Source organism: Lytechinus pictus, chromosome 6 (assembly GCF_037042905.1).
Source record: "Lytechinus pictus isolate F3 Inbred chromosome 6, Lp3.0, whole genome shotgun sequence".
Taxonomy (NCBI): domain Eukaryota; kingdom Metazoa; phylum Echinodermata; class Echinoidea; order Temnopleuroida; family Toxopneustidae; genus Lytechinus; species Lytechinus pictus.
In genome coordinates this window covers 9,105,329-9,115,487 of record NC_087250.1, presented here as the reverse complement: position 1 = coordinate 9,115,487, position 10,159 = coordinate 9,105,329, and the positions used below count along the sequence as shown (strand labels likewise).

General features: G+C 36.8%; 1 protein-coding gene across 1 annotated transcript; it reads left to right on the top strand.

Annotated features, from left to right (window-relative positions):
• Positions 1-943: 943 nt before the first annotated feature.
• LOC129262978 (cornifelin-like) lies at positions 944-6,647 on the top strand. The gene is made up of 4 exons (XM_054900934.2): positions 944-1,000; positions 1,537-1,621; positions 2,630-2,769; positions 4,359-6,647. Exons 1-4 carry the CDS (start codon positions 944-946, stop codon positions 4,464-4,466), a joined length of 390 nt encoding a protein of 129 aa, XP_054756909.1. The 3' UTR covers positions 4,467-6,647.
• The last annotated feature ends 3,512 nt before the right edge of the window (positions 6,648-10,159 follow it).

Genomic DNA, 10,159 nt, shown 5'->3' with positions numbered 1-10,159 from the left:
CAGTTGTATGCACAACTCAGTGATATGCAAATGAGAGAGTAGATGATGCCCCTCACTCACCATTTCTTTAGATTTTTTTTTGTATTATTTGAATTATACAATATTTCAATTTTTACAGATTTGGCAGACTCTTGACTGAAACTCAAAATGTAATGGTCAAACTTTCCACATGTTCGGGAAGAATAAAATTTTGTTTCACATGACAATGAGGAGATAATTTAAATATTTCATATTTCATATAATGAAATATAAGAGAATAGTGAGTGAGTGATGTCATCAGTCCCCTCATCTGCATACTGACTAGGATGTAACTGTTGTGTGAAACTAATCGAAACTTTAAAATGTCACTGATAACTTCCTTATTTTACATTCGATTTTCATGTCATTTTCAATTTAACTTTTTGCTGGGATTGACTTGTCCTTTAAGAAATTGAAGTGGAGTTGATTCAGTTACAATTATGTTGGTGATACATGTGTTTTTCCTGTCTGGAAGAGAGTGACAGAGAAGTTAATACATACATGACGTAAAGGGCGTGTATTACTATGGTATATTTCGATTCGTCTAATGCCAATTCGTCCAATTGCCAACTCGTCTACTATCATGTGGTCTACCATCGGTTCGTCCACTATCCACATGGTCTAATTGTCCATTCGTCCACTCACCATTTCGTCTAATAACCAGTTGGTCCAATATCCATTTAGTCTATAAACCATTGGTCTAATCGGATAAGTGTGAATTGGGCGAAATGAACTAAAAGAAAATGGGTATTAGACCAATTGGTTGTTAGACGAAATGTTGATGGACGGAATGGCATTCGACTAAATGAGTGTAGACAATGTGGCGAGTGGACGAGTTGGCAATTTACCATTACTATTTATTTTCACCTGTAATCGATAGTTGATATTAATCTTTCTTACCTCTGTTATGTTTATCTCGCCAGCCATGAACCCACCAATCACACAGCAGCCAGGGATCGCCACAACTACCACAGAATTCCAGGTGAGTGTTAATTAATGATGTCATTGTCCAGAGTCAAGATATTCCGATACTTATTACTCTCGAAAAAGAGATCCTTGTTACGCGTTTCTTTGGTCACGCCAGGGGCCCGTCTTACAAACAGTTGTGATTAATCCGATCAATCACAACTATGGACGGCCAGCAACGTCAACATCTTAAATGCATGAATGTTCAAAATGTTTTCTAGATATGACGTAAATTACATACATTCGTTGTTTTCTTGACAATTTGGTGCGTTCGCCTTTGTTTACAAAGGACATTTTGAGAAAAAAAATGTAGAAAAAAATTATAACACTGATGAATTTCCATAGAGTTACGATTGATTGGATCAATCATAACTTTTTGTAAGACGGTGCCCTGGTATCCACTCACCAAGGAAAGTGGCACCCGGGGCCCTGTTAATCTATTTATACCATCAATTCATATTGTAACACTAGATGTCTTGTTGTGTATAATTATTTTATACAAATATCGAGTCTCGACTTTGCGTTGTATTTTGGGTTTCATTTTCGTTTCAGATGACTACGAACCCTCTGATGCCACGAGGCGTTCCACGCGATTGGAGCTCTGGTCTTCTCGAGTGCTTCGACGACATCCCATCATGTAGGTATCCATACTCTCTCTAGTTCAGTCTACGTCCAGAAGGGAACGGTTGCTAGAGAAGTAGCCCCCCCCCCCTTGTACTCCTTTTACTAATTCAAATATGATGAATTTCCTTTTATTTAATTTATTTATTTGTTATGGCATCACCTGTGTTCTGCTTTGAACTTGTATTTGTTAAAGGTCAAGTCCACCCCAGAAAAAAAAATCGTCAAAAATCGGACGTAAAATAAGGAGGTTATGACATTTTAGAGTTAAGCTTATTTTTGCAAAACAGATCTATGCACAATTCAGTGACATGCCAATGACAAAGTCGATGATGTCCTTCACTCACTATTTCGTTTGTTTCTTTATAGTTCGAATCGTACAATATTTTTACAGAATTAACAATAATGACCAACTTGACTGAATAATAAAATGTTAGCAAAATAGTAAATCCACGTGTTCAAAGACGAATACAACTTTCTTATTGAGGAGTATGAAGAGAAAATTCGAATTTTTCATGTAATATTTTTTACAAAAGAAGTAGTGAGTGAGTTACGTCATCATGTTCCTCATTTGCATACGGACCTGGATTGACATATAACTGTTTTGTGAAAAGAAGCGAAATTTTAAAATGCCATAACTTTCCTATTTTACATCCGGTTCTGATGGAATTTTTAGTATTTTGGTTGTTGGATTTTTCTCTTTTATTCAAATCAACTTTTTGTTGGGTTGGACTTTTTCTTTATATATTTAAATGTTCAAGTCACGCAGCTGTGACGAGACTGATCATTTTTGTAGTATTATTGATTGATTTTTCCCCATTTTAGTTTTAAAGTAAATCATCATTAGCACCCTACAAATTTTGGTATTCTGTAATATTTTTTTTTTTAACATTAACATGTATTTATAACACACAGTCAATGTGAGACCACACACAGTTTACTCCCCCTTTAACTATCTATTTTAAAAATATTTTTTCCCAACCAACCGTCGATTTCTATTATTTTCTTGTTGCCCTTTTTCTAGGTCTTATTGGATTTTTCTTCCACCCGTGCCATCAATGTTGCATTGCTTCTGATATGGGAGAGAGTTGCTGCGTCCCACTGTGCCTGCCTGGCCCTCTAATATCGATGAGGGCGCTTCACCGTGGACGTCACAATGTGCAGGTAAATCTTGCCAAATTTCAGTTCACCAGTATATTCCCCATTTGTTTGATTTAAACGAAAATGGAGCATCGATATTTAGATTATTTTGGTAAATACCGGAGCAAAAGTTGCGGTGGAGAATGTGGAAGAAGACATCTGGGTCCCGTCTTACAAAGAGTTACGATTGATCCAATCAATCGTAACTCTTTGGAAATCCTTCAGTGTCATACATTTTTCCTCCGGAAATTTGCACAATGTCCTTTGTAAACATAAAGAAACACAGTGAATTTTTAAAGAAAACAATTAATGCATGAATATACATCATAGCTAGGAAATATTTTGAACAAACATGCATAATACATGTTGACATTGCTGGCCGTCCATAGTTGTTATTGATCGGATCAATCGTAACTCTTTGTAAGACGGGGCCCTCGAAATCTATCAGTTCTGAGTTCTTCTTATCCTAGGGTTGTGTGTTCGAATCAATGGCATAGCGTCCTTAACCCTAAAAGGACTGGGATTTCGAAATGTATTGAAGACTGGGGGGCATGATGCCCCACACCTTCCCTTCTGATCTCGGCCGCCGTTCGCGCCGAGGTTTGGTACACACATTTGTTACCACATGAATTACAAGCCAGTATAAAAAAGTCTGAAAATAATTATGTTTTGTATTATTATGAATAATATGTTCAAATTTATTTGTGAGAAACATTATTTATTTGCAAATTAAACACCCAATTTCACTTCATTTTTTTTCCAGATGTCATCTTAGACTTTGTACACAAAGTATAAAAATGATCCATTATCGGCTTGACATTGTCTCGTAAAAAGTCAAGTGGCGTCGCGATGCTTAACCCGTATGTCGCGAATTTGGTCTCAAAAGTTGCGTGAGAATTAAAAAGAAAAAAATGCGGCGCTATATCTCTTTGCGTTTCGGAAATAACACGCGAAGCGTCGAGGGGGCCATCACCCCCCCCCCCCCCCCCGTCCTTTTAGGGTTAAGCAGTCTCATGACTCTCCACCCAAGTGTTAAATGGGTACTCCATAGAATGTGCGAGCCTGTGTAGTATGCCTAGTACATGTAAGTGAGTGTGAAAACTCATGTTGGATTGCTCCTCCCCCCCCCCCGCCCGGAGTGGAGAAAGTGCATGATTTGTGTCCAGGCAAGCGGGTAGCCAAAACATGGGTAACGATATAATAATAATAATCTACTTTTGTATAGCGCTTGATACATCGGAACGACGTCTCCAAGCGCGTTACTTATATATTATTACCCTGGTCTTTGGACTCCTGTATGCCCGCACACAAAGTATGCACATACTCCCCTCCCTGTGAAGCATTCTAACAAGAGTTCCAGACTCAATTGCTAGGCATAGGATTTTTCATCATACCAGGTATCCATTTAACACCTAGGTGGAGAGTGGCAGAGTGTGGATTTACGCCTTGTCAAAGGAAGCCAGGCTGTGGTAGGATTCGAACACACGAGCCTCTGATTTCAAGCGAGAGCCAGAACCGCTATACCATGACGCTACATATAGTGTAATGCATTTCCAGACGACTTGTCTAAATGGAGGGATCATATTCTGTTCATTTCCTTTTATTTTATACAGGGCTCCCTCCTGAACGACTGTTGCACATCCATCTTCTGTGGCTGGTGCGCCGGATGTCAGCTTGCACGCGAGGTACAGGGCATCAAGAGCGGACGCATCCCATCATAAAGACCTTTAATACGGATGACCTATGACCTCAGAGCTGCGTTGCGTCATGAGATGGCTGGCGAATGGGGCAACGAACATCTGTGGTCTATCTTGTCTGTTATGAGATGAGAGAATGGATGACGATTTTCAAGACCTTTCAATATTTTTTTCTTTTTCCCCTTCCTTTTTATATCTATTTAACTCCTTATCCCTTTTATGTTACTCTTACTCGGTTGTCTTTATCTACAATGTCTTCTTTCTTTTTTTCTGTCACTCTTTTATTCCGTTCATTTTCTTTCTTTCTGTCTTTATTTTCGTATTTTTTTCTCTCTCTCTTTACATATACCTTTCTATCTCACTTTATTTCTATTTCCCTTCTCCCTCTCTCCCTTTCCTTCTCTATCTCCCCATCTCTCTTGTTTTCTCTCTCTCTCTTTCTGATTAAAACATAACGGCCAATCATCCACCAGGGACCAGAAAATTCCTTCCTTCTTCTTCCATTTTAGTTCTTACATAATGATATTAACTTTGTAAGAAAGTCATCCGGCAGCTTTTGTCTTGCCCTCTTTGTACTTAGCGTTTGTATAATGTTATATCAGTTGCAAGCCTCTGTAACATAATTAGTATGTCAAATAACATTTATGAATAGTGTGACACCAGAAAACTATACAGTTTATAACTTGATCTGTGTTTTTCCCTATTGTAATGTTTGATAAACCGCCCCCTTAGATAATTGCGTTTGTATTTTGGCACAAACGTGGACCTTCTATCTGACGCACCATATTAGAGTCGAGTGCACCCTCGAATCGTGGACTGTCCACGGTAAAATAAGTAGTGGAATAGCATGCGCGTGGCAAAAGAGAGGAAAAACAATGGTGCAGGGGTAAGTCCGCGAGTGACATTCCACACCCTGGAGGTGTCCACATTTAGCAGTGGAATTTCACTTACACAGGTCCACGTTTGGCGGTAGAATTTTGGACGAAGTTTAAAATCTACGGTAGACAGCATTTGCTGAACTGTTATATGTAGTGTCACGCAAATGCAAAAGACGGTAAATACTTGATGCGGAATAGGTTATTCCAAACACGTAAGCCAATAAGATTAGGGCATACAGGTCTTGGGTAACTTTTCCTATTTTCGTACAAAGCCTGTTGGTCCAACATGTCCATAGGGGTATTCCGATCTGTTTATGATCTGACGAACATTAATCAAACAAGCAAAGTACCGGAGGCGGAAATCTCTTTTTCGTCTTACTTTTACTCTTAGATACACAGAAATAAAGAAGTTATGGAAATGGTTTGCATTATTTCTTTACTCATAGGGGTCGCCAGTACAGAAGCTTGTTGTACCTAGGTCCCGTTGCATAAATGTTACCATTATAGTAACCTTGCCTTCCAATGGTAACTTGTATGGTTCATTGATTTTAATCGGTTAGTGAACAGCGTTACCATGGTAGTTAACATCGGATGGCAAAGTTACCATAATGGTAACTTTTACGCAAGGGGCCCAGATCTTTTCCAAGGCGGCCGTCTGTATAAGATAAGTAACTTTCCCCCACCCGACAACGTTAATGAGTTATATTTTTAGTAATAGCTTTAACAGAAAGTGCCTTAGTTTTTATTGATAGTACTAAAACACGTGTGCTAGATTAGATGATATATCTATGTAATCATTCCACGATATTTTGTATGCCTGTAAATCTGTATATATTTCGTTTCCATGTTGTTACATCTTGAATGTTATTAGTTAAGTGATATTTTTTAAGTTTCTTATATATGTCTTTACAAAATGTAATATTCATGTCTTCCAGCATGTTATGCACAGAATAATGAAATAGTTACCCCTCCCCTTCTTTCGCCCCCTCTCTCACCCCTTCTATCAATTCTATCGCATTAATGACCACGCTTTCCCATCTCTCTTCTTCTTCCTGCATTTTTGTTGGTTTTGCTGATTCATGTGTACAAATTCACACAAATTTTTAATGTAATACAGTGCTAATTAATTAAATATTTGTTTTTATGTTTTGATTTAGTATAATATTTCCCATTAACTGGTTTTGAGACAACCAGGCCGTTAGATCAATATGATTCGATAATATTATTAATAAATGCATGCATATGGTAAACTAAGTTTTACACCCGATAAAGTATTGTAGTTTTATATTAAATAATAAAGCTTGCTTTGTGGCAAACGAAGAAATAACGTTGTTCAAACTAGCATTTTCTTACAAAATGTTCTTGTACGTAATTTACTTAAATGAGTTTATATATATATTTCGATCAACTCAGAATGGCCAGGTAATGTTAGAGAAAGACGTCGATATTTAGTTGTCAAGGTGAATGTGTAAAGAAAAAATCAAAAGTAGGTAAAAGTCGGTGTAATAAATGTCAGAGGAGATAAAAATTAGATGTAATAACACTCTAAAACACTGAGTAAACTCTTACCCAATATTGGATAAGACATTTATTACACCGACTTTTATCTACTTTTGATATTGGGACATTTCAACGCAACATTGCGTAAAATTTACAAAACATTGGGTATCTTTGTACCCAACCAACAAGCATGTTCCCATTTTAACCAATATTGGATAAGCCTTTTTTAGAGTGAATGTGTAAGTTAAGGATGATATTGACTCCGGTCATTTTCAGATGTTGAACTGACTTAGACTTTTTTCTCGTATTTTAATCAAAATATTTTTACCACTGACTAGTTACCTATGATTCTTCTCCCTATGACGTTTGTAACACACATAAACTTTTTTTAGTAGTACGCTTAAATATACAGTGCGTATCAAAAAAAGTTTACACTTTAGAAAAAATCCTGATATCCTGAAGATTTTTCCACATTGTAACATTGGTACAGATCCATTTAAACAAATAGTGATACAACTGTCGAAAAATATTTCCGCGTCAGTGAGCACTACTTACTTTTAAAAAGTTAGTGAAAAATGATTTGCGCAAAACCTTATAATAGTTATGCAAATGAAAGTAGACCTTATTCATGAAGAGCACGTGGAATGTAGCTAGTAAAATTGATTTGAAGATATCTTACTTTTTTAACTTGTTTCCTTGCCCAAAACACGAACGAAGAGTGCATTGCGCCCCACCCCACTCTCCCACACACCGAGCCCATTGTGACGATATTCGCTTTACAATGAGCTGTGATTAACATGAAATGGCTAAGGCTTGATTTTCATTTTGTTAATCATTGTCAAGCTTGGGAAAAGAGCGGAGAAACAAGTATCAAAGGAAAAATTAAATGTAAACCCACTTTAAATGATAAAAACTTAGTGAAAAATGCTAGAGATGTCTGATATAAACTTTGTTCAGATTCAGTTATGTCCTCAGATCCAGCTGGCGCAAAAAGGGTAAAGGTTGTGCTTACTAAGTGTTGAAATTTCAATTTGTGTGGCAAAATTGTTAAAAAATGCTTGAATGTATCCGTTTTATTTCAATTGACTAAAAGTGCAAGGGAAATGTATGAGAAATGTTTCGCAGGGTAAGTTTGATTTCGCCCTTTTCCCTTGACACAGCGTGAAAACGAGCATTTCTGCGCAAACAGATTTCTACGAGCTTTAGAAAAATGGACAGTGCTCACTCAAGTGTAATATTCTGTCAAAACTTTTACTTTCATTGGATAGATGAGACCCAAACTCAAGATTATATATGTGAAAAAATTACCCACGCGATGTATATTTTTAATTCTACGCAGGGCTTTTTCAAAGTGTAATCTTTTTCGATACGCACCGTATATTATTTCCTGAAGTACTCACTAGAATAGTGTAGTTTCAATCTTCCCATCGACACATTTTTTTTACCACATGGTATGGAGGGCGGGGGTCCGTGCTGCACATCCAGAAGACTGTTAGATTGTATGCGGGTGTGTATGTATGTGTGTTCCGGGGTACTGGCGTGATAGCGAGAGGGTGAATTCCTCGGGCATCTCTACAGAACTAAACAAATTCGAAAAACCATAGTACCATAGACATCTTATGAGGTGGAGGTGGGAGACAGATAAAAAGAGAAAGATACACACAAACATTTACACACACCCACGCATACACAGGGAGAGAAGGGGAAGGGAGAGGGGTAGATAAATTAGAAATGTGTAAACAGTAAAAGCTTCCCCAGATGGTGACCCTACAAGTATTAATATTAAACACTAGTATGTGATCATACAACTAAATGTTATGAAAAAAGTTGCAGTAATTACACCCATAGGCACTGATAGGTGTTGAATTGGACACACTTACAGGGATACTACGGGCTAAAGATATTTATATCTAACTAAATAGAGTAAAATTCGAAGAGCAAGATGCTGATAATTTCATTAAAATCGCTTAACAAAAAACGAAGTTATTGAATTTTAAAGATTTGCATTTTTCCGGTGAAACAGTTCTAGGCATTAGGTGGGCTGATGATATCTCATCCCCACTTCCCCTTTTCTTGTGCTATTACATGAAATCATAATTGTTTTTCATGCATGTGTCTCCATTATGATGAAATAAGTTGCCGCATGAAATAAATAATGCACTAAATCAGTTGTCAATCCAATTGTTTTAATTCTTTTAGAACATTTTTGAATAACCCAAATTTCATATAATAAAATACAAAAGAACAAGTGGGGATATGACATCCTCTGCCCACCTAATGAATATTCATGAATACATGCCGAGAACTGTTTCACTGGAATAATGCAAATATTTAAAATTCAATAACTTCGTTATTTGTCATCTGATTTTGTTCAAATTTTCAGCATTTTACTTGGTGAATTTTACTATATTTATTGAGATATAAATATCTTCAGCCTGGAGCATCCCTTTAATATAACACACTAGTATTTGATTACGTTACAACTAAATGATGTAAATATATATATATATATATACATACTGTATATATATATATATAATAACACCCATAGGCACTGATAGGTGTTGATTAAACACACTAGCACACATTGGTGGTGCGATTCTTACCGTGCACTCTACACTCAATGTACTCTAATCAACATCGCAGTTTATGCTGTGTAGTAAGGAGAGGGTAAAGTGAGGGGATATAGTGGGGAGAAAAGAGAGACAGAGAAAAGTGGCAGACTAGTAGGCATATCAACAAGCGCATTAATTGAGATAATAACAAATAGTACAAACGTAAACCAAGTCTAAGAAGTGCTCACAGAACTTATACTCTGAGTAGAATTTGAAGAAAGTTAAAAAAATGCTTTTTACGATAAAAGTGAAGGATATGTTGCATATGTTGCATTCTTTACATGCAATACAAATTTTAAAAAAAGGAAGAAAGAAATGGGCAGGCAACGCCCCCTCTCCTTTTGCGCATGACCATGGCGAAATAGAAAGAGAGAGAGAGAGAGCATAAGAGAAAGAGAATGACGTCATTCGGAACTGTCTGACTACTCAATGCACGGCACTCCTTTTTACACGGATAATTGAAATATGGTGACAATGAATTATTGGGCATTTTTTTATTCGTTTTCGCGTCTTATCAAATCCTCAATCTATTCAATCTCGTCTGCAATTGTAATTCATAATCATGCATTGGTAGTCTCTTCATTTAGGCCTTAGCACAAGTCACAAGTTTAAATTCTTTTCTCTTTAGAAAAAATCCCCTCGGCCCACGCTTTGATGCCATAAATTAATTTTTGCTTTGCAGTCGACATAACATGATTAATGAATAGAACATCTGTTATGAATG

Bases quoted from the DNA above. Each gene is read 5' to 3' on its own strand.
- LOC129262978 (XM_054900934.2), top strand. From the start codon at position 944: ATGAACCCACCAATCACACAGCAGCCAGGGATCGCCACAACTACCACA. The intron at 1,001-1,536 runs GTGAGTGTTAAT...TTTTCGTTTCAG, and splicing joins CAACTACCACAGAATTCCAG to ATGACTACGAACCCTCTGAT. The intron at 1,622-2,629 runs GTAGGTATCCAT...CCCTTTTTCTAG, and splicing joins CTTCGACGACATCCCATCAT to GTCTTATTGGATTTTTCTTC.